The following is a 23,134-nucleotide window of genomic DNA, read 5'->3' on the forward strand; positions in this document are numbered from 1 at the left end:
GATTTATATATAGTAAGAATAATATCACATACAGTCATAGAGGACATAAGTATCACGTAATCGTTTTGAAAAATAATAAAGTTTATTATTAAAAAATTAATTTTTTTTATATAAATATCATATTTATTCACTTTTTTTTAAAGAGATTGAACATTCTACAATTATAAATATTATTTTTTAAATAATAATATTTTGTGAAATTTTATTGAAATATATCAAATAGATTTAAATTTTGCTTTATAAGAGGTTGAAAAATAAAATAAAAGTCATTAATATAATATAAATTGAAGTGAGTTTGTGTGACAAATATAGTGTCAATGGACTTGTGATGATTGCGCATAGATTTGGTTGGCCTGCTCCCTGCCGGCCATCGCAACGTCATACAACCCGATTACTACTTTTGTTTTTGAACACCCGTTGCTACTTCTGCTTCCGACTCCTATCCTCACGGATTTTTGAATATCTTTTTTCATCTTGAGCTCTATATTCTCTAGCCTGCGAATTGCTGTACGAATAGATACTTCAACTTCTCATGTTTCTCCCTCTCTCCCACTCTTTCCTGTCTCTGCTTTGGTTCGATTTGTCCTGGGTGTTCGATTCCATTCCTTTGTATTCAGAAGCGGGGAACGCCGTTGAATAAAGATCGAAAAAAAAAAAAAAAGTAAAGAGCAGCGGTGTCGTACAGAGAAAGAGAATGTTTGATTCCGCTACAACGGCGAGGGGCAGCTTTACTGCTCCTGGGCTTGTCCTCCAGTGCAAGATTCCGTCTCCGAGTGTTGGCGCTGGCGATGCTACTCTCCTACGCTCTTACCATCCTCGTCCTATTATTCTTTCTCTTCGCAACTCAAAAAACATTAATCCGACTGTCTCCATCAATGGTGGTGGTGGTGATCGATGTCTTCCCAACAGCATTGGAAACCGGGATGTCAGAAGAACTCGTCTCAAGGCCTTCCTTTTTGATTCACCCTCTTCTTCTTCTTCTTCTTCCCACGGCAGAGCTGCTAGACCTTACCATCGTGTTAGTGATCATATCTATCTTTTTGTTCTTTCATCTCAATATGCAGTTTATCATTGCTTATTTGATTAATGACCGAATTGGGTATTTAATTTATTTCTCCAAAACAGAGTTCCATGCTGAATGGCCGCCTTTTGTTCTCAACCTCAAATTCCAACTCTGATACCAATCAAAATGATGCAACTGCAGCCCCAAAGCTTGAAAAAACTAAGTTACCTCCCCAGAACCAAGTCACCGATACGAAAATCCTCCGGACTCTTGCTAGTTTCTTATGGATGAAAGAGAACCTCGAATTCCGTCTCAGGGTCCTCGCTGCCTTGGCTTTTCTCGTTGGCGCCAAGGTCTGTTAGTCAGTCATCACTTACGGCTATTCACTGCTGCTCTACCCCCGTTCCCTTCCCTTTTTCACTGGGCGTTCTTCTTCCTTTATTTTTATTTTTATTTTTTATTTTTCCAGATTTTGAACGTTCAAGTGCCCTTCCTCTTCAAGCTTGCTGTTGATTGGCTTACAACCGCAACCGGCAATGCTACTGCTCTCGCTTCCTTTACTACCGCCAATTCGAAGGCTCTAGCCCTTTTTGCCACCCCAGCTGCTGTTTTGATTGGATATGGGATTGCACGCTCGGGTGCTTCTGCTTTCAACGGTACTACCACATGATGTAATTACTTATTCTTCGGTCTACATGTCAATCTTCTATTTTCACTTCTTTCTTTAGCCATCCATGCGCGCATATTCCCTATACATATGCAAATATACATATATGTATATATCTATAAGATTCATCGTCTGGTACTTCTTCTATCATTTTCTTGGTTCTTTCTCGTTATCCACTGATTTAATTCTTGTAACCGGATTCAACTCTCTTGCACCAGAGCTGCGGACTGCTGTGTTTTCTAAGGTGGCTTTGCAAACAATTCGATCTGTATCTAGGAAGGTGAAAGCCAATCCCAATCCCAAGTTTCTGTTTTTGACTTTATTCATTAGCATGTGAAATATCTTTGCATTATGCGTGTCAAGTATATTATCTTCCAATTTGTAAGAAATGGTGAGACCATTGATCATCTCTTACTGCATTGTGAACTTGCTAGAGTGGTATGGGATGAAGTTTTTCGCAGATTAGACTTAGCTTGGGTTATGCCCGTCTCAGTGACAACACTGTGAGGTATCCTACAAATTGAAACTGTGTGGAAGATGGTTCCTATCTATATTCTGTGGTATTTGTGGCAGGAGCAAAATGATCGGACGTTCGAAGGCAAGGAGCCCACAATAGAGGAACTTAGATCTCTTTTTATTAGAACTCTATTTCTATGGGCCTTAGGTGTAGATTTTAATGGTTGTGATGTTCATGACTTTCTTGTATCCTCTATTTCTTCCTATATAGGTGCTATCTCTTGTATACCATTTTGTGTACTTGGGCTATGCCTAATATTAATAATACAATTGTTTACTTGTAAAAAAAAGGTATATTATCTTCCAATATAGCCGTCATATTCATACATCCAACGGCATTCTTCTTTTCCGTGATTTCTTATTTCATACAACTAAGATCCTTATATACCCCTCAGCCAATTTCTCAGCACAGCATACGTAATCATATCTAACTTTGTGCAGGTGTTTTCACATTTGCTTGACCTCGACCTTCAATATCATCTTAGGTACTGCATCAGCATATAAGAAATTTGTCCCTTTTTTTTTGGTAATACTTTATTTAACTTTTAAAGTGAACAATTGCCCTTCTACATAATTAATGCACCTATGGTGTTCTCAGTTTTTATTTCATCCGCAATGAACTAAGTCAATTGCCAATTACATTAAATCCTTTTTGAGCATTTAAGTTACATATGCTTCTTTTCTCATTTGGTTTCTGTATTTCCAGTCGAGAAACAGGTGCATTAAATAGAATTATTGATCGTGGTAGCCGCGCAATAAATTTCATTATCTCATCTATGCTGTTCAATATTGTACCCACCATCTTAGAGGTAAGCAGATGTAGACTTGACTGTTATTTAGTGATGTAACTTTTATGATGACACTGGATTTTGAACCCTTGAATGATGCTGTATTATTTTTTTTTTAATAAGAATTAATAATATAGTGATACATGGATTTTTTATATTTGGACCACACGGATTTTTTATATTTGGACTACACTATGGTCATTTCCTTTGTTGCATCTTCTTATTACATGGTTATCCATTCACCTGGCTTTTGCTCTCTGAATCACTTACACGGATTTAACATTTATCTTTCCAGATATCTATGGTATCAGGTATACTGGCGTACAAGTTTGGAGCACCTTTTGCTTGGATTACTTCGCTATCAGTTGCTGCTTATGTCATTTTCACATTTACCATGACACAGGTGTAACTTCTCCTGCCAGGTCTTTGGCAATAACCTGCCTTTATGGTTTCTAGAATTGGATTTGTACACTTGTTTCCTTTGTTTTTTTATTGATGATGTCAAAAAACAGCCTTCATCACATTGCATTCTCATAGATTCTAGGTACTACAAAAATATCTTAAGCCATACCACAATGTTTAAAAGCACATGTGGTATTTTCTCTTGCTTGTCCTATGAGCTTGCATTTTGAGATTTTGAGGTTTATTGTTTTTTTTTTTTCTTTTTGGTTGTGGTGGGGGGGGGGGGGGGGGGGGGGGGGGGGGGGGGGGGGGGGAGTTGGAGGTTGAAATTTGGTTACATCTCTATCAAGAAGGTGAAATTCTGGGTTACCATTCTTAGTAAATGGTTTCCTTACCTTTCCCAGTGGAGGACTAAGTTTAGAAAGGCCATGAATAAAGCTGACAATGATGCAAGCACAAGAGCAATTGATTCACTTATTAATTATGAGGTAAGGCTCTGATGTGCCTTATTTGCCTGCTTTTCTACTTATGTATTATTTTATGCCTTATCTGCTTCCATTCTGGCCATTGTTTCTTCTATCTTGACATGATGCTGTGTTATTTTTTTTTCAGACTGTGAAATATTTTAACAATGAAGCATTTGATGTTGATAAATATGATGAGTACTTAAAGAGTAAGTTGTCTCGCTGTCATTGTAGTTTCTACCTTGATGCTTAATTTTTTTATGAGTAAAAACAACTTTATTAATGCGAATGAAGTAGGTGTATCAATAACTTGATGCTAATTTATTACAGCAGTGGTATTGAGTTTAAAGGTTTGACGCCCACGCGGGTCTGGGATAGTTAAGGGTATGTAGGCCCTAACAAATTTGGGCACTAACAATCTCACTCCTATCCTAATTTGGACTTGGGAAAATTTCTCCTGCTTCGTGCTTTTAAGAGTTTAAAGTGATGAACTAATACACCTCAAGTACCTTTTTATTCTCTTCTATGCTGGTTTTTATCTCCCTGATAGTTCAACAGAAATGGAAGTTTATTTATTTTTTCTATTTTGAACTAATACACCACAAGTACCTTTTTAATCTCTTCTGTACTGCTGTTTTTCTTCCTGATAGTTCAGCAAAAATGGAAGTTTATTTATTACATTTAAATTGTTCTCATGGGAAATTTACTATAATCGAATCTTAATGCTGTTTCTATTGCAATTGGTGGTTGTATCGCTCAGGGTATGAAGATGCTGCTTTAAAAACACAACGTAGCCTTACATTTTTGAACTTCGGCCAAAATGTTATATTTAGCATGGCTCTGTCAACAGCTATGGTATTATGTTCGCATGGAATTATGAATGGCGAGATAACAGTTGGTGATTTGGTAAAATATATTCTTATACGCTCACTTGTAATGAAGTTTTGATTAATCAAAGTGATTGAGTGTTGGTCACACAAATCAGGTTATGGTGAATGGGCTTCTCTTCCAATTATCGCTCCCACTGAATTTCCTGGGTGGTGTTTATCGAGAGACCATACAGAGTCTCGTTGACATGAAGTCCATGTTTCAGTTACTGGAGGTATTTCTCATGGAATGTCCTACAATTCTCTTGTAGTTTTTTCTGGTGAATGTTGTAGTTTGTTTTTGTTGCTTAATTTTTCTTTTAAATTGGATCTTGTTTCATCTCTGTGGGTTTATGCCTTGAGCATTTTTTTATTGGAGATCAAGATCCTTGGTGAATTGATTTGATGATGATGAATGCTGAGAAAAAGATCTCAGATTACCTTGGCTACATTTATTTTTTCTTTATTCATTGCACTGTCACAAAGCTTTTGCTCATCCATTCTAATACAAAAACACAACTATATATTTCATGAGCCCTTCTAGTGTCGACGGGAAAAGGAAATACAAGATTGAGACTTTTCCTTTGCATATACAAGTTTTTCTGTTTCTTGTTCTTCCTAGTAATCTAAATTCTGAGACAACTTTTTTTCTTATTGCCTCTTTCATTGAATCAATAGCATTTCGTTCAATGATTAATGCAGGAAAGGCCTGACATTAGGGATAAAGATGATGCAAAGCCTCTTAAGTTGGATGGAGGAGGGAGCATTCAGTTTGACAATGCACACTTTAGGTAGCTGGTTTTTCCTTTTCAGTTTTTGTTATCTGTCATGTAGTTACTTTATATATATATATATATATATCTAAATACATATATATAAAGCTATTTATATGATGCATTGGTTTCTATGCATTATGATTTAGATAGTTGCGGAATTTTATGGTGTAACAAGAAGCAGAAAGTGATCATCAGTTGGGGATATATCTTATCTGAAAAACTACTACACCACGTTATTGAAGCATTCTCTTTTGAAAAAATATATATATATATATATATCTTAAATGGATGCTTCAAAGCTACCTATTCAGACCATTATCCCAGATGTTTGAGCTGGACAGGAAGTAGGCCAACAATATATATCAAGCACATATCTTATAAAGATGAACATGCTCACCTAATAACCGTTAACCAATATGGACCTCACATGTCCCCATACCAAATCTTGAACCGGAGATCTCATAGTCCAACAAGTTCTGTTATTCTGTTGGTGAACCATCAGACCCGAAAAGTTTGTTGGAGCTGTGTTAAGAATGGACATTAAGCACACCCTGATGCCATCAAATGTTGGGTTTGGATCTTGTACTCGCGAGCACTTACGAGATATGAGTAAACTTGAAAATTTTTTTCTGTGCCATGTTGTATATTCAGCCTTTAGCACCTCTTTTTCTTTTTTCTTTTTGATTTTTGAGAAGATAGAAGACTTTATTAATAAAATATAAAGGGCATTGCCTGTGCTACACTCTTTTATTTGTTACAAGTAAGATGTCATAACAGTGACTTGGATAGCCTGTACCATTTACCCATTCAATATCTGCGATGTCTTTGGACTGGATTTCATAACTAGTATGGGCTAGGTGTTTTTTTGTATACTCTAGTGTACTTGGTTACTCCTATTGATATATATAATATTTTTACTTATAAAAAAAAACAAAAAAAATTTCTTTGTGCTATTGGTCACAAATTCTTCTGTATAATTTCTTCCATTTTATAAGATGTCATAACTGTGACTTGTAACCTCTACCATTTACCCATTCAATATCTGCAATGTCTTTGGACTGGATTGCATAACTAGAATGTCCTTTTTCTTTGTGTAATTGGTCACAATGCTTCTGTATAATTTCTTCCATTTTGCTATCTTTATTTTATTATTTAAATTTTGTAAGTAGTGCTATGGATTCTAAACTCCCCTTCAACTCTTGGTTTCATAATTGATGTAACTGATATTTGCATCAACTTACCATGTTCTGCCCATTCCTTGTAACTCTGATAAGTTTAAGTTTCCATCTCTCTCTCTCTCTCTCTCTCTCTCTCTCTCTCTCTCTCTCTCTCTCTCTCTCTCTCTCTGTGTCTGATTCTGCCTCTTATTAAATGTATGGTATTGTAAGATTGTTAACTATAATGTGTGCATGTTTAAAGTCTCTACAAACTAGAAATTCTCATTCATGCTTACCATGGAATTTGATTGGAGATTTCAATCATGGTATCAATCTTGTTAATAAGTGTGCTTCATTTCTGATTTTTTTTTTTATCATATGATTGCCAATGCATCTTCATTGATTCACTTAAAACTTCAGCTACTTGACGGAAAGAAAGATTCTTGATGGGGTATCTTTTGTTGTACCAGCTGGGAAAAGTGTGGCTATTGTTGGAACTAGTGGCAGTGGTAAGGATTTATTGTGTTTCTTTCTTCTCATATATTAACTGCTATAATTTGAAATTACTTTTAAAGTAGGGATATATTATAGTGAGACCTCATCCTACAAATTGAAAATAGATAGACCCTTGCCTTTCAGTTTTTAAATGAAACCCCACTGCAGCATACTGATAGAATAGGTTTGGTTCCACCAGCCTGTGGAAGTTGTGACAGCTCAGCTTCACAGTAGCAAGGTAACAGAAGGAGATAGCCATTGTTCGGTTGAATATTTGACCTTGCATGTCCTCGGGGAGGGAGGTGAAAGGAAACATGGTCAGAACTTAGGTTGGCTTAGTGCAAGGCTTGGTAGAAGATGCTTCGTAACTGAGACTGAACAACCTCTTTTTATAATGGCGAAATCCATGTGGATGTTTAGGAAAGACGAAGAGATGCTGTAGGTGTTTGTTGACCCCAAGGTTTCAAGCACCATATAATTTCATAGCTGCTTGTGGATTTTGATGACAACAAACAAGTTCAAGTATGAATGAGTCTCAAGTTGATCACATCATGAAGCATTAAAGATAAAAAATAATCAACAAATCAAGCATTAGCAAGAAATGAACAAGACCACCAACGAAGCTCTAAGAATATCTTTTTGTACTTCTCTTACTAATTTGAAATAGTTTTTAAGGCTCAAAAATATTTTTTATGAACTCAAGAAAAATCAATTTTCATTTTTTTACATGTGCATGACGTTTGAAAAATTGAAAGATGATTGATTTCCCTTTTCACATGTGAGTGATATGATTGAAAATTTGAAAATTGAAAATGATTGATTGTCCTTTTCAACATGTGCATGATATGTCTGCAAGTTCAAAAATTTGAGTCATTTTCACATGTGTATGATACATTTGAACGTAGATTGGCAGGTTGGAAGAGATTGTATACGTCAAAAGGCGGTAGTATCATCCTAATCAAAGGCATGCTATCCAATTTACCAACTTATTTCTTATCTTTGTTCCCAATCCCAATGAATGTAGTGATCTGTATTGAGAGACTTCATTGTGACTTCCTTTGGAGTGGACTGGGGGATGAATTCAAATTCTATCTGGTCAAGTGGGACAAGGTATGCTCCCCAATCTCTAGTGGCTGGGAATTAGAAACGTGATGGTATTCAATCGGGCTCTACTTGGAAAGTGGTTGTGGTGGTATAATATGGAATGGGAAGCTTTATGGAAGTTGATGATTGACTTCAAGTATAGAGGTTTGTCTTTTTTTTTTTTTTTTTGGGGGGGGGGGGGGGGTTGGAGCACTAGGGAGGTACGCGGTGTTTAAGGGTGGAGGGTGTTTTCTCGCCACACTAGAATTGTGAGGGGAGATGGCTATAGAATAATGCACAAATACACCACATAATGTACAAATGAATCATCTCTATCCAAATACACCATATAATGCACAAAGGAATCCTCCAAACTACAACGACTTGGGGACAATCTTGAATATCCTTCCGGCAAGCTATTAAATCCACCACCCTCAAAGGCATAACCCAAGCCACACCATTTCTTCTAAAGATCTCATCCCACAACACTCTTGTCACCTCACAATGTAGTAATAAATGATCCACTGATTCCCCATTCTTTTTCCACAAATAATACCAATCCATAACAATGGGACCCGGCTTCCTCAAATTGTCTGTGGTCAAAATATTTCCAAGAAAGGTGGTCCATATGAAGAAAGCAACTTTGGAAGGCACACTAGACCTCCAAATACTCTTCCATGAGAAAGGAACATTACCATGTGATGCCAACAGCTAGTAATAAGATTCACTGTAAATTTGGTCCCATTAGGCCTCCACTGCATCCTATCCCCATGTATCGTTAGGCCTCACATAGAATATATAAGACTGAAAAACTCATGAACAGTATCCATTTCTCAATCATGAACATCTCTATTAAGTTGAACATCCCACTGGTGAGAACCATGGGAAAATGCCAACTGATCCGACACAGAAGCATCCTGATTAATAGCAATGCGATATAGAGTTGGGAAAGCCCTATAGAGTGTGCGATCTCCACATGAATTGTCATGCCAAAATCTGATTCTAGAGCCCTCACCAGCTACAAAACAAATATATGAGTGGCAAAACTCTTCCAACACCCCCCCTATAAATTTCCATAAGCCTACACCATACACCCCCTCACTTCATTAAAACACCAACCCCTCAAGCACTTCCGTATCTATGATCAATGACCTCCTTCCAAAGCAATTCCCCTTCCAATTGGTACCTCCATGACCATTTCCCCGATAGGGCTTTATTGAATGTCCTCAAGTTGCGAACCCTAAGCCTCCATTAGCAATTGGAGAACAAACTTTATTCGAATTAACAAAATGGAACTTAGTTTCCTCCCCCACTCCACCCCACAAGAAAGCCCAAAATAACTTCTCAATCTTATTAGCCACCCCTGCAGAAAAAGGGAATAAGGATAAAAAATAAGTGGGGAGTGTCCTCAACCTACCCACTATATGCTTTTGTGTAATTGTAAAAGAGTATGGATAACACTTTTAAGTGTAGTATGAGTTCTACACAGGGAAACAGATGAATCACCCACCACTCATAAGATGATTGCAAGTGTAGAATGTGTTCTACATGGATTCTTTGAAGCATTATTACTCAAATGTGTAATAGCCTTTTACCTCCACCCGAAGGATGTTAAATAGTGGATTTGGAAATCCTCAAGGGATAGCTTGAGGCAAGAACATAGGCAATAGGGTCAAATCTTATTAAAATACTGAGTTTGCATCTCTCTTACTCTTACTCCTTACATTTACTACTCATTATTATTTTGTGTTAAGCAACAAACTCAATTCACCCCCTCTTGGGTTAGTCATTTGGGTAACAATGTCATTAAAGATAATTACAGAAGCAAGACAATGCTTTCATTCCCAAGGACTAACCGCCCAAAGATTCGAATATCGGCACTTGACTTTTTAACCCCCTTTGTTAATTACATGCCACAAAGAGAACTAAACGTCATTATATAACCCATCATTGTCCATTGGATATATCCAAGTAATCATTTTTGTTCCATGGACTACGTGTCCAGCAGAGATTAGACTTGTTAACCAAACCGTTACTTAACTGAAGATGTGGCCAAGAATGTTGTGGTGCAGGTTACCTAATTTAAATGATTACCTTGTCTAGTAAGTCAGTGCTTTTATTGTGAATGATAACTGGTGTTGATGCTCTATCCTTTTTGTTCTTGGTGTTACCATAATGTTTTCCTTTTTTCAGTTGAAACCTAATGATCCTTATAGAAGGAATAAGGTAGTATTCAGCTCTTGTCCTATTTTTATTTTGGCACCTATTTTTACCACACTACATTTTTCATGAACCTTCATGTTTACCAAAAGTCAATGCAGTCTGGCCACACTATGTTTATTGTGGCCACCATTGCATATGCTTATTCTCCGACTATACACCTACCTAGAAGATCAACAACAATAGGATGTACACGGGTCCCTGACATGATACTTGAGCATCAACCACAACTAAATATACGAGTTTTCTGTCATAAGGGGACCCCAAAGTTATCGATAGAGTGAGGACTGGTGCCTATTGTAGGGTTTTCTTCGAGTACTGACTATGGAAGGCTTATGTTGTAGCCAGATTTCATCAGATGTAAAGGCGGAAAGAAAAAGGAACAAAAAAAAAAAAAAAAAAAAAAAGGCTCTTTTGCACCAATACACTACTACTTTTCGTAATATACCACCTTTCATTCAATTCCAGCCTTTAAGATGGATAAGAAAATAACTAACTCAAGTATTTTTCTTTTAGTAAAATGAATGTTGCATCTGGCTCATAACTGCATTGATGATATTCTCCCGCCACCCCCCCCCCCCCCCCCCCCCCCCTTCTCTCTCTGTGTCAGGTGCACATGTGCAACTAATGCATGGTTCATTGCACAAGAGAAAACAGTGTGTAAAAATTTGTGTGATTGTGGACGGGCACTTCTTGGCTGTAGAGAAACTTACAAATCAGATGCAAAAACTGTTTTAATTTCTTCTCATTTGGAAACTTTGTATGTGGAGGAAACATAAGTGTTTCCAAAATGAGGGTGTAATTGTGTTTCTTATCAAACACTTTGTTAAATAAGTAGGCCATTTTATAGCTTTGCTTCTATGAACTGTTTCAATTTCTTTCAAGTTGTTCTTGTCAGTCATTGCGTATAGAGTTTTTTGAACATATATATATATATATATATATTATAAGTAAGCATAATATATTAATTAAAAGAATAGGCAAAGCCATGTTCAGTACAAAGAATGCCCTAACTACGTAGGAGCAAATTCATTATCGATGCCGGCACTTTTGCACATATATTAATCTGTCATAGAGGATGCTCATTTGCTTGAATTTTTAACTTGAACAAGTGAGTATTTTATATCTATTTATAAATACAGATAATTTATTCTAAATCCTTACAGCCGGTGCATGTTAAATTATAGCCATATCATTGCATCCTAGGATGCTTTTCTACTCAATCTCCTTGCAGCATCATTAATGTTTTGAAATATCTGCTTGCAGGCAAAACAACGATTCTTAGATTGCTCTTCAGGCTTTTTGACACCCATTCTGGAATTGTAAGAAATAATGTTGTTCTTCTCTGTAATTTGTTTGCTATTGATATAATACGGCCTGATAATTTGTTTCTTATGCCTGGAGTACAATCCTCATATAGTTGAGTCTTGAATGATATGTACAATGTATGTCTGCATTTGTCGCTTTCATCAGAATTGAATTCATTGTACTGTTTGCAAATTCTGATTTGCTAGACAGAATTGAAACACATTATGGAATTTACCCATTTTCCATACAAAAAGAAAAAAAATGAAAACAAACTAGGTGAAATTACACTTAAAGACCCCTTGAACTATTGTCTCTTCTGCTATTTGACCTTTTAACTATGCGATGTCGGCTATGCCTATTTACTTGTTTGAGTAAAATCTTATTTTACCCATCAAGAAAATAAATGAAACTACACAATGTCGGCGCATGTCACCCCAATATGAAACTCAAGTTGTGATCTGCACTCTCCATACTATTTTAAGGCCTCAAGTAACCACATTTTCCTTGCCTGCATTGTTGTTTTTGTTTTTGTTTCTTTGACCAGTGCAATTTGGTAATTTTAGGCCTAGAAAACCATAGAGGTTGTACACTGAAACACCCAAAGTTGAAAATTGGAAGTGTCGAAATTAGTAAATTGGAGATCATGTTACAAAGTGGCAGTTCTTGGGGTTAATTATAATTTTCCTTATGATTAAGATAAAACAAGACACTTGTTATTAATTAATATATTATTTGTATAAGCACAGTACATATAGTGAGGAGCAAAACTTCACAGTTGATTATCACCTTCATATAGAATTTTAATGACACCTGTTGCTCGGTGCCAATTATTGCAGCTATTGGTCTGCTTCTTTTCCGCATCAGAACTGCTTGTGCTCATTGGAATGAGAATTAAATGACTAAATTCACCTCTTCCCATTAGCTTAAACTTTTGGACAAATGATAATTTGACACGCAATCAAAGCATAGGTCCTGAGTTCGAATCTTAACTCCATACTTTACCCAATTTCAAATAAATATTTTACGGGTTGGAACCACTTATTAAGGAGGAGATTGACCTTAGGGGCAGTGTTAAAATATAAATTAAATGATCAAATTCATATATTCCCATCAGCTGAAATTTTTTGAAGAAGTGGTGATTTAGCTCTCATATTTTAGAGGGTTTTTAACTTTTTTATTTCTTCTAGCTTTATCTCTGGCATTGTAATTATTTTTTCACATCTATTTGTTCATTCTTGGAACATACTTTAGTGGATATAGACACAATAAAATTGAACATACTTTATATTTGATGAATGATAAATTCTTTCTCGGTTACATTTAAAATGGAACTCTTCTTTTTAATCTGTTATGGCTTTGTAATTGTTGGTTTGCTTCCCTAATGACTACTGAATTTGTCCTTGGCAGATAAGGATAGATGGTCAAGATATTCGTGAGGTAACTCTTGAGAGTCTACGGAAATCTATAGGTGTAGTGCCACAAGATACGGTTAGTTCAATTAAGTGATTTTGTATTTGTTTGTCTACTTATATCCTTCTTTATATGTCAAGGTAACCTTTATTAGCTCTTGCATTTTGTTATATTTAAAAGGCAAGCAACTTGTGCTTGATGAACAGGTACTTTTCAATGACACAATATTTCATAACATTCATTATGGTCGTCTTTCGGCAACCAAGGAAGAAGTATGTAATGAACATATGTTACTCCTGCATTTGTTTATTTTCTCTGCAAATTATGCACTGTTGAATATTTTAGGTTATTTTGTTGTCTAATACATTTTTCTTGTAAAGGTGTATGATGCTGCTCAACGTGCAGCAATTCATGAGACTATCATGAGCTTCCCTGATAAATATTATACTGTTGTGGGGGAACGAGGGCTGAAGGTGAGAGGATTACTGCAGTAATAAATTTTCCTAGTTATGGTGGTAAAACAACCCTCTTCCCATGCTGGGATGCTGGAGAAGTAGGGGGCTCGACTTCCCAACACCCCCTTTAGTGAATACAATCGTCAGCTCTCCATAAGATATATGTCTCTCTGTGATGTAGATAATAAGATTATCATTCTGTGAAAACTTTAAGAAGCTGTATGGAATTGTCTTTATAATTGGCTGAAAGATCCCTGGAGTACACTGCACATGGTTTTGAGAATTATTGTGAACTCATTCTTATAATGTTATAGGTGAGACACCGCATTAGTAAATACATGAATCTTATGGAGTTTTACATCATCTGCTAAAGAAAATGCTCAATGCAGACCCTTCAAGATTTCAGGAAAATTGCTGACCAAATATCTGTAATGCCTGAAAAAGGTTTGTGGAGCTTGCTGGTGAACCCTTGATTTTTCATTGATTTGGTAGCTTTTCTATACAGTTAAGTGGCGGTGAGAAGCAGCGTGTGGCACTAGCTCGTGCATTTTTGAAAGCCCCTGCAATTCTGTGAGCATTTCTGTATATATTTTATCTTTTACTTGAGTTTCTATGGATTCATGTCTCTCATCTGCGCACATTTAAATAAGAACTTAAGGTACATTCAATAACATAAAGTCGTACTCTAAAAATAATATAAGGAGCTACCCGTTTAAACTTGAATGGTGATGAGATCACTGAGTTTGAGACCCATACTTTTTATGTGCTACCTGGAGAACATCTTTTTGGAGTTGTTTTCTTTTGTCACTCTTTAGAGACTGTTTCAAAACAAATTTTGTGCTATAATCAAGATATCATGTCCTGATTCCTTTCACATTATCATTCAGTTATGCTTGAGTCTTATATTGCCGGTGCCTATGCCAATAGCAATTTTAAAGCTCTCTCGTGTTTCTACTTTGGTGGTTTTTTAACCTTTTGTTCTTAGGCTTCCACTGAATCTATAGGCTGTGAAATCTAGTGCACTCAGTTTTAATCTTTTGAGCAAACTCATGTTCAAATCTTTCCCTCACATATGACTAATTGTGGGTAAACATTCTAGCCATCAATAATTAACTTTCGAGGTCTGATTTTTCATTGCCCTTTTTTAACCCTAATGAGAGACAATGATTTCATTTGATGGGTGTATGACTTAGAATCTTGGTCAACATACTTCTCTTGGTACCGAATGGGGAGATACAAGTTACAATATTTTTTGGTTTGTTAATGATACAATGGATTTCATGATATCTTCAGGTTGTGTGATGAAGCTACAAGTGCTCTGGACAGCACAACAGAAGCAGAGATTTTAAGAGCATTGAAGTCTCTAGCAAATAATCGAACTTCAGTCTTCATTGCTCATAGGCTTACCACTGCAATGCAGTGTGAAGAGGTAAGCATTCTTGGTAACAACCATGAGTACATCTAACAGTGTTTAGTTCTCAAGGTTTTGTGTTGGAATTCTGGATTCTTTTTATGGATTAACAAAAGATGTTTTAATAGTTTATACATGCCAAAACTTTAGGGCAGCTGCACTGTTGGTCAGCACACCGTCAACTGAGAAACAAATGGCAATTTCAATATGCTATGAAGTTTACCATGCACCTTCTGTACCAATATTTTGTTTTTATATGTTACTTATCCATATTTAAAAATATAATGTTCAGATCATAGTTCTGGAGAATGGGAAGGTTATTGAACAAGGATCCCATGAAGTTCTCTTGTCAAAGGCGGGAAGATACGCACAGCTGTGGGGACAGCAAAATAACACTGTGAATGCACTTAATTCAGCCATCAAATTGGAGGCATGAACGTCCTCCCTTCTTCACTTTTAGTTTAGTTTTCTCAGAGAAAAATTATAGGAAACGTTGTAATAGGAAATGGAACTTATATAATCTCTCTCTTTTTGTTTATTTGACTTCATTCTGCATAAACAATGTTCAAAACAGTGTACTTTAGTGCTTTAATCTTACGATAGATGCAATTTTAGGTAACAAAGTGTTGACACGATATGCACATGCAAGCAGGATTAGTGTGGTCTTAATCAAAATGTTGCCTGTGGTATAATTTTGCTACTGCATATGTGTGCATTTGTTCTTCATTGCTATTGTTGAATACATTTAAGCTTTATTGCAGCTTACCGTAGTAATTTTGTCATATTGGCAATGACACCACCAAATGCATTGGCATTATACCAAATAGGGCGTAATAATTTCACGCCAAGCCAAATTGGAAGTTACATGCATTTCCAGAGAAGAAACTTTATTACCGTACATTTGGCACATTGAGCGTTCCACGTAACGGCTAACCCTACCACCGAAAGCACCCGGCGTTGCTATTTAAGACCATGCCGAGGAGCAGAGCTAATCCAAGTCTCCTCTGAGTGGTAATGTTAGGCTTAATGGAGGTCCTTAGAATGGAGGAGCACTGAGAGGTTTGTTTGCCAATCTTGGGAGAGATTCTGACTTGCCAAAGAGTGAGGCTGGTTTCACTTTCTTCTAGTTGATTTGGTAATTTTTGTATCCCTATTGGCTTGTTCCTTCCGTTTGCAAAATTTTATCCTCCTCTGCTATTATTACAGACCTTGCATCCTATTACATTTACATGTTTTACTGTAATTTCCCATCTTTTTTCATGATCCAAACATTCAGCATGGTGCCCTGTTTTAACCAAGATGATCAGTATAAATCTCAAAGCACACACACCACATCCATAGAGAAGATTCAAAAGTCCTGACTTTGAAGGCCCTTATTTCAAATCAACTTGTTTTGAACCTTGTGTGTGTGTGTGTGTGTGTGTGTGTGTGTGTGTGTGTGTGTGTGTGAATCAAAATGGGGATTTCCTCTCTAATTCATAGTTCACAATGCTATCAATTTAGAACAGCGCATCGGAGCTCGTTGTGATGAAGTTTCAATTGGGGGATTTCATTGACTGGAACGAAGATATGAAAGAGGTATCTTAGAAAGACAAAAGATTGCATGCAAGTTTTTCATGCTCTAAACATGGTACATATGAACAATATCATGACCCTCTTTATTTTTTCCCCTTTCTTAGCTTTTTTCTTTTGATCGAGGAGAAAATTAGTATATATGACTCATCAATTAACCAAGTCAAGATCTGCCTAAATAATGCCATAACTCATCTCCAAAATTGTATTATTTGCCCCCCAAATAATAAAAAATACAAACAAGACCTGTCAATTTTATTTTTATTTTTTTTATTTTTGAAAAAAAAAAAAAAAAAAAACCCCATTGCTAAAGAAAAAGAGGAAGTTTCCACCAAAATTTATTTTCATGTCATTTTTGAGAAAAATCGACTGAAATGAAAAGAGGGAACTTGTCTTTTTTTTTTTTTATCATTTCACAAAGGTGAAGACGACTTTGTTGAGTTAGATCTTGACTGCGGTGCGACGGCATGGCGCAACGCGGTCTTGGGCTTGGCCTTGCAATATATATAAATATATTTATATATATATAATAGGGCATAACACAAACTAGAAGACTATTTATTTGGAAGATAACGCTGTATCTAAGTTTATTGGACAACTAATGAAGGGCTGACATGTCAACCTCTGGTTGGGTATTGGGTGGTGTTTGGATTGGAAGATTATTCCAACATTTATATAGTGAAGCTGTACTTTCCTGGTATAGACCGAAAGAATAAATGGTGTGCAGCCGTTACAACTGAGTTGTGCATGTCCTAATTATTTATTAATTATTTTGTCGTTTTAAGAGTATCTCTTCTCTCAAGGTTTCTAGTGCGACATATACATCATATAATATATATATATATATACATCACACACAAACACAAAGATATTATAACATGTATGTATGAAATCGGATGTAATGTTTTTTGTTCATCTTTTGCAAATTGGCCAAATCAAAAGAGTAGTACACATGCATGGGGTTGAAGCTTTGAAACTGGTTATGAATCGTGTACGTGTTTCTTCGTGTTACATACATATATGTAGGGAGGGAGTAACATGGCGGACGAGGGAGGAGAAATGCTAGAAACGAGAAGGAGGAGCGTCCGAATATGGGCATTGGAGGAGGAAAAGAAGAAGAAGAAGAAGACGACGTCGACGGTGGAGGATAAACAGCAGAAGGCAAGCGTCACCAATTCCAACCCTCTCTTGACTGCAGGGAACGAGAGTGAGTCATTAGCTGCATTGAAAACCAACTCCATAGCTGGAGTCCCGCATTCTCAGCATTCTCAAGTGCAAGAAGATCAGCACAAGGAGCAGCAGCATGCTCGTCCCCCCACTTTCAAGCAGTACGACCGCAGGAGGGTGAAGCGCAAGAGACTTGAAGACGTAGTTGTTAGTTCTCCTGCTTACTTTTCTCCAGCACAGGTCTCTCTATTTCTTGTACAACTTTCTCTTCTGCCTTTGTCTGCATTTTTACTTCTCTATTGATTGCTGTTTTGCGGAGTTTGATGTCGTATGCACAATGTCGTTCTACTGTTAAGGATGAAAAGTTCGTATCACCTTCTGCTTTTACCGTAACAAGAAGTCCTTTGTCGTTTTTTTTTTTTTTTTTTTTTTTTTTTGTAGCAGGGTTGACGAACGTACATTCCTAATTCCGATTTCCTTTATGTAGTTTATTTCCTTTTTCTCACGTTCCTATTGCATGCAGGAAGAAGAAAATGACCCAAACCATGAAAGTACTTCAATCCGCAATGGTGAGTTTCCCATTGATCTATACATATGTACCTATGTTCTACTCTTCTAACATCCCGGTGATCATTAAGATCTCTAAGAAGTGATTCACTTGTTCATATACCTTTCTATTGGATACCTTTGATTGTATTGAATTAGATCATCGAGCAAGTTCTTCATCTCTACAACGATTGCCAGAAAAACGGGTACTTGAGTTTGTCATCGATATACTGCAAAGGTAAGCACTCCGCATTTATCATATATCTGGTGCAGTTAGAAAAGGAGTCAATTCCACTGCTTGATCAATGACTTCAAAAAATACAAACATCATGGGAATGCTTCTCTTGAAGCATGATTTTCTTGTCTTAACCATATATTCTTCCCTATGTAGGAGAGATACATATGAAATATTTGCCCAGCCAGTTGACCCCGAAGAGGTTCGTGACTCTTTTGGGTTTCAACATGTTCTGTTCATTAGAATGTCTGGTTCCTTTCCAGCCCACATTAATAATGGATTTCTTGCTTTTTGCAGGTGGAAGGATACTACAGAATCATTAAAGAACCAATGGATTTTGGCACAATGAGGGCCAAGCTTCAGGAAGGAATGTATACAAGCTTGGAGCAATTTGAGGTTTTTCTCCTGAAGTTTGTTTTTGAAATAATTCCATGCCTTTTGCTATCATTATATGAACATTGCTATCTAGTTTGAATTTCCTAATTGGTTATCGATCGCTAAGCATTCTTGTCCAAGTATGTAAGCAGGTTGGATGCTGGCCCCTGCATCTTTTGTGAAAGAAAGCTTATCTGCTTCTGAGATTATCCAAATCATTAAAGAATTACTAACTGATTATCATTTCTTGGAGTTGTGTACAGCATGATGTGTTTCTGATTAGCAACAATGCAATGCATTTCAATTCATCGACCACCGTATTTTATAGAGAGGTACACTTGAAATATAGTTCTTGTAGTATAAAGTATATGAATGGCATCCAGGTGAACTCAATTTTCTCCATCAATCTCCATATAATTTGGTATCCAGGCTCGTAGTATACAAGAACTGGCCCAGAGGGTTTTTCATGCTCTGAAAACTGATCCAGAAAACTTTGTGCATGAGTTTTCTCTGACAAAAAAACGCCCCGGGAGGAAACCCCAAGGTGAAGCCGCAGGTCCAAGCACTAAGCGTGCTAGATATGGCAAGGTGAAACTTGGTGCTGCGCCAAGGAGGAACACCAAAACAGAACGACTGTTCGATTTGAACTCTCATTTTGAGCAAAGACAGAACAAAATTCCTTCTGGTAAGAAACAAAGGCTAATCTGCATCCTAGTTCTTTTGCATTTTGTTACGAAGTCTATGTTGGGCACTCTTGTATGAGGTCAGAAACCTAAAGCTCCCTTAGACTGGAAAATGCAAGTGAGTCACTTGAGGTTAATTGGTACAAGTTCAGGGTCCAGAATATATGTTCATCTATAGATGTCTTTGGCTGACTTCTGCACGAGAGTAAAAGAAATCTCATCAAGTCAGACTTGAGAATTAACTGAGGCTGTTTGCCCCAGATGTAGGACGCTTGAAAGAAGATCTCAACTTGACAATCACCTTATCTTTGAAAATTTCTCCCCTCACACTGAACACAGAGAATTTATAATTCCCTGGAGGTATCCATTGATTAAAAAATCTTAGCTTTTGCTGTAAATCAAAGATTGCCTTAATCATGGTTACCATAGTTTCTGTTCTTTTTTTTCTTTTTTGTTCTCTCTTTGCAGTAGTCTCTGATGTGGTGTCGAATTATAGAAAAATCCTTGTGCATCTGTATTCATTGAACCTCTCTTTCTCGTTGCTTCTTTTCCAAAATATTAACAGCATTCCCTATTTCTCTGCATCAATACTCTTGTGGATGTTTCTGCGGAAAAATCCTTGATAAAAATTCTCTTTGCTTTGAACAGGATCTGGAGCTGGGTTTGGAACAGAAAGGCGTCAAACATATAAGCCTCCCAGGGAGACTGAGTCGATATTTTCATCACAATACGATCTCCCGAAACCTCTCATTCATGTAAGCTTATCATACACCAACGCATGTTGGGTTTGGAAAAAAAGCCTTGCACTACACATGCACTCTCCCAAAAAAAGGGGTCTCTGCTGTTTGTCTAATCTAGTCTACAAAGAACATCAGAGATGTATCTATTTATCAAGAATATCAAACTCCAATCATCAGGTTTAACCTTAACATAGTCTACAACGGCAAAACCTTAGGCTACCAAGACAGGTCCGCGAGTTGGAAACCAGCTCTTTAAGCAAAATGTTGAAGGGTGGGACTACATGCAAACCACTTCTCCCAGAAGGGCCAGGATCTTACTTAAGTTTGACCAGTACTAGAATATTAGTGTGAAAGGGGTCTTCTAGCTTACCGCTGTAAAGGTAATTCGAGGTTCCCGTTTCACAAGAAAAGGCAGAAATTGAGAAGAGTTAGACCTAGTTGTCACTTTGTTACATTCAGCTATCAGCCTTTTCTCTTTCTCCTCTATTTCTCTCTGGAGCTGTATGATTGTTTTCCGAAAGATATGGCTATAAATTTTAAGCTTCTTGTCGACCTATCGCCACCTTCCTTTTTCCAGGCGGGGGAGTCAGCAATGTAAAAGGATTAAGGCATTAGGCATAACACATGCAGAATAAGAATCCACCTTCTTTGTTATTATAATCCTTTTCTTTTCCTTTTCCTTTTGTCATTAGAAATTTTGGGCTTAACCTGAGAGATACAATTGATAATTATAACTTTCATAATTATGATTAGCAGTACTTCGGTATGCTATATGTATAATAACGGTTCTTGTACTTTTTATTTCTTAGACGTTTATCTCTTTGCCCATGCTGATTGATATATGTCTGGTTTGTAGATTATTGATGGGGAACTTGGGTACAAGGAAAGTCTGATGGAGTTCGTTAAAGATTTGGGACCAACGGCTCAAATGGTAGCCAATAGGAAATTAGAAAAATATAAGCAGATTGAAGCTTCAAATCGTCAGTTCCAGGCTCAAGCCACTTCTGCAAGTACTCCAAGTTGGCTAGCTCCTCCACCATCTCTCACGTTTGCACCTAATTATCTCGATGGTGTGAACAATGGTGAAATACCTCAGAGTATCCTCCATAACTTACCTGGGGATTATTTAGATGATGCCAACAAACGATTGGATGTTCATGGTGATGTTTTCAAGGGAGAAAATGCCCAAACCAGTTGCGGCATTAATACCCATGATGCTGCCTACAAAGGAAAGATGGTCTGCACCGATAGCAGAATGGACATGGATAACACTTTCTTCATAGGCATGGCTCCCTCCTCTGACATAATGGGAACTAGCGGTGATCTGCGAAGGGTAAACCCTCACTTCAGTACCATAAAGGCTGTCAAGATTGCTTACCCGGAAGAAGTAGCTCCCAACACACGTGGAAAGATCGACATTTTTGGTTCATCCAAAGGAAAACAAATCTGCACAGATGAAAGTATGAACCTTCTGCATGGCAATGATCGATATGATACTACACATCAAAATCAATATGGAGAGATGTGGTACGGTTCACATTTTCCCCTCTCTGGAATTGAAAATACGAACACTCCTGCTGGGGATGGGATCACAAACACGTGCGACAAGTACCAGACTATCGATATGATGGCAGAATTTAACCAACCACGGAACCAGATGCAGCCGGATGAATTGGCCAACGTGTTACATTCGAGGCTGCAGGAGCTGATGTCAGGAAACTCATCTGTTATGACTTCACAAGCCGCAAAGGTGTCGGTTCAGGACACTACTTTCTTGAATCGATTAGGCTCACAGGAAGAGGGTAGAGTTAACAGAGAACAGGCAGCGCAATCCCTGGAATGGCCCCGATCCACAACTCCGCAAACAAACCGTGGTTTCCCAAGTACTGTGCAGATGCAGCTTAACAAGGACAGACTCGTCGGCCGAAGCACAATATTGCGTGAGAGAACACCACACCTGCGAGCATCACAGCTTGTAGCAGCTCAGAAAATGGCCGTGTTACATGCAATGAGTTTCTATGACAAGGCTACTCCCGAAAGCCACCAAGCGGAGGATAGTCAACGACAGTCCTCATCGGATAATAGCAAGCAGCTTGATTTGGCTCTTCAGCTGTGATCAGTCAATTAAGCACAGAGGACTCCTATATATTCTGCAAACTTCAGGTGAGATGAATGATAAATATTTACTTTTTTCCCTGCATCTGTTGAAGTAAATTTCAGTTTCCCTTTGTTTCTATTCATATTTTATCTGCTTGCTTGCTGAGTGTGAATAAATGAGCTCAAACAATCTGTGCAGATATCAGATGTTAGACACAAAGTCTACCCTTCCAATGCATATGAAAGCATCGGATCAAGCTCATTAATTCTCTAGCAACTCGTGGTATTCCTAGCTATGACCATTTTATGATCATTCAGTTTGTAATCCAAATGACAAATCCTTAGTTTCTTTCTTTTTTTTTTTTTTTTGGCAATCTGTAGTTGTACTGTCTGCACTTTGTTGCTTACCTTTTGTTCCTGAAGTAGTTTACCCGCTGTCCGCAACATGGCTGCTTGTGTTTTAATGGTACCTGCCTGGGATTCTCTCTTGGTATGAATAAATGACTCTTTTAGGAAAAAATACAAAATATTCATCGACATGTGGGGTACTGTGAATTATATGCAGTAATTTAGTTAAAATATTTTAAACCTTTATAAATAATTATACTCTTTTAATTATTTAGTTGGGTATTTTGATGTTCTCTCCTCGTCATTCTTCTTCTTTTATATTAGTTATGGAAAACCTCGTCACAAACTTT

At 37.2% G+C, this 23,134-nt stretch overlaps 2 protein-coding genes across 7 annotated transcripts; both read left to right on the top strand.

Moving 5' to 3' along the window:
- Positions 1–325: 325 nt before the first annotated feature.
- On the top strand, positions 326–15,726 carry LOC122290833 (ABC transporter B family member 25, mitochondrial-like). 4 transcript variants are annotated; one of them, XM_043098497.1, is made up of 20 exons: positions 328–1,018; positions 1,126–1,356; positions 1,473–1,659; positions 1,889–1,950; positions 2,628–2,671; positions 2,893–2,995; positions 3,270–3,377; positions 3,781–3,864; positions 3,989–4,049; positions 4,601–4,746; positions 4,826–4,942; positions 5,409–5,497; positions 7,060–7,148; positions 11,704–11,759; positions 13,153–13,233; positions 13,362–13,427; positions 13,536–13,628; positions 14,116–14,180; positions 14,904–15,039; positions 15,314–15,726. In XM_043098497.1, the coding sequence occupies exons 1-20, from the start codon at positions 695–697 to the stop codon at positions 15,455–15,457; spliced, it is 2,286 nt and encodes a 761-aa protein (XP_042954431.1). In that variant the 5' UTR covers positions 328–694; the 3' UTR covers positions 15,458–15,726. The 4 variants fall into 4 exon arrangements, 3 of the variants coding, with proteins under 3 accessions (XP_042954432.1, XP_042954433.1, XP_042954431.1); XR_006236565.1 differs by lacking the exon at positions 15,314–15,726 and having other exon boundaries at positions 326–1,018; positions 14,000–14,180; positions 14,904–14,989; XM_043098499.1 differs by lacking the exon at positions 15,314–15,726 and having other exon boundaries at positions 327–1,018; positions 14,116–14,192; positions 14,904–15,040.
- Positions 15,727–15,828: 102 nt separating this feature from the next.
- Positions 15,829–22,929, top strand: LOC122290832. 3 transcript variants are annotated; one of them, XM_043098494.1, is made up of 12 exons: positions 15,829–16,156; positions 16,525–16,599; positions 17,620–18,000; positions 18,284–18,329; positions 18,466–18,544; positions 18,698–18,743; positions 18,839–18,937; positions 19,180–19,248; positions 19,346–19,601; positions 20,248–20,354; positions 21,196–22,502; positions 22,636–22,929. In XM_043098494.1, the coding sequence occupies exons 2-11, from the start codon at positions 16,549–16,551 to the stop codon at positions 22,453–22,455; spliced, it is 2,394 nt and encodes a 797-aa protein (XP_042954428.1). In that variant the 5' UTR covers positions 15,829–16,156; positions 16,525–16,548; the 3' UTR covers positions 22,456–22,502; positions 22,636–22,929. The 3 variants fall into 3 exon arrangements, with proteins under 3 accessions (XP_042954428.1, XP_042954430.1, XP_042954429.1); XM_043098496.1 differs by having other exon boundaries at positions 17,620–17,967; XM_043098495.1 differs by having other exon boundaries at positions 16,530–16,599.
- The last annotated feature ends 205 nt before the right edge of the window (positions 22,930–23,134 follow it).

Source organism: Carya illinoinensis, chromosome 13 (genome assembly GCF_018687715.1).
Source record: "Carya illinoinensis cultivar Pawnee chromosome 13, C.illinoinensisPawnee_v1, whole genome shotgun sequence".
NCBI lineage: Eukaryota > Viridiplantae > Streptophyta > Magnoliopsida > Fagales > Juglandaceae > Carya > Carya illinoinensis.

What these genes read in the sequence shown, in the direction of transcription:
- LOC122290833 (XM_043098497.1), top strand. Translation starts at nt 695, where the DNA reads ATGTTTGATTCCGCTACAACGGCGAGGGGCAGCTTTACTGCTCCTGGG. An exon ending in GACCTTCAATATCATCTTAG is followed by an intron (nt 2,672 to 2,892) that starts GTACTGCATCAG and finishes CTGTATTTCCAG; the next exon opens with TCGAGAAACAGGTGCATTAA. An exon ending in CCATGTTTCAGTTACTGGAG is followed by an intron (nt 4,943 to 5,408) that starts GTATTTCTCATG and finishes TGATTAATGCAG; the next exon opens with GAAAGGCCTGACATTAGGGA.
- LOC122290832 (XM_043098494.1), top strand. Translation starts at nt 16,549, where the DNA reads ATGAAGTTTCAATTGGGGGATTTCATTGACTGGAACGAAGATATGAAA. An exon ending in GGAACGAAGATATGAAAGAG is followed by an intron (nt 16,600 to 17,619) that starts GTATCTTAGAAA and finishes ACATATATGTAG; the next exon opens with GGAGGGAGTAACATGGCGGA. An exon ending in TCCCGAAACCTCTCATTCAT is followed by an intron (nt 20,355 to 21,195) that starts GTAAGCTTATCA and finishes TCTGGTTTGTAG; the next exon opens with ATTATTGATGGGGAACTTGG.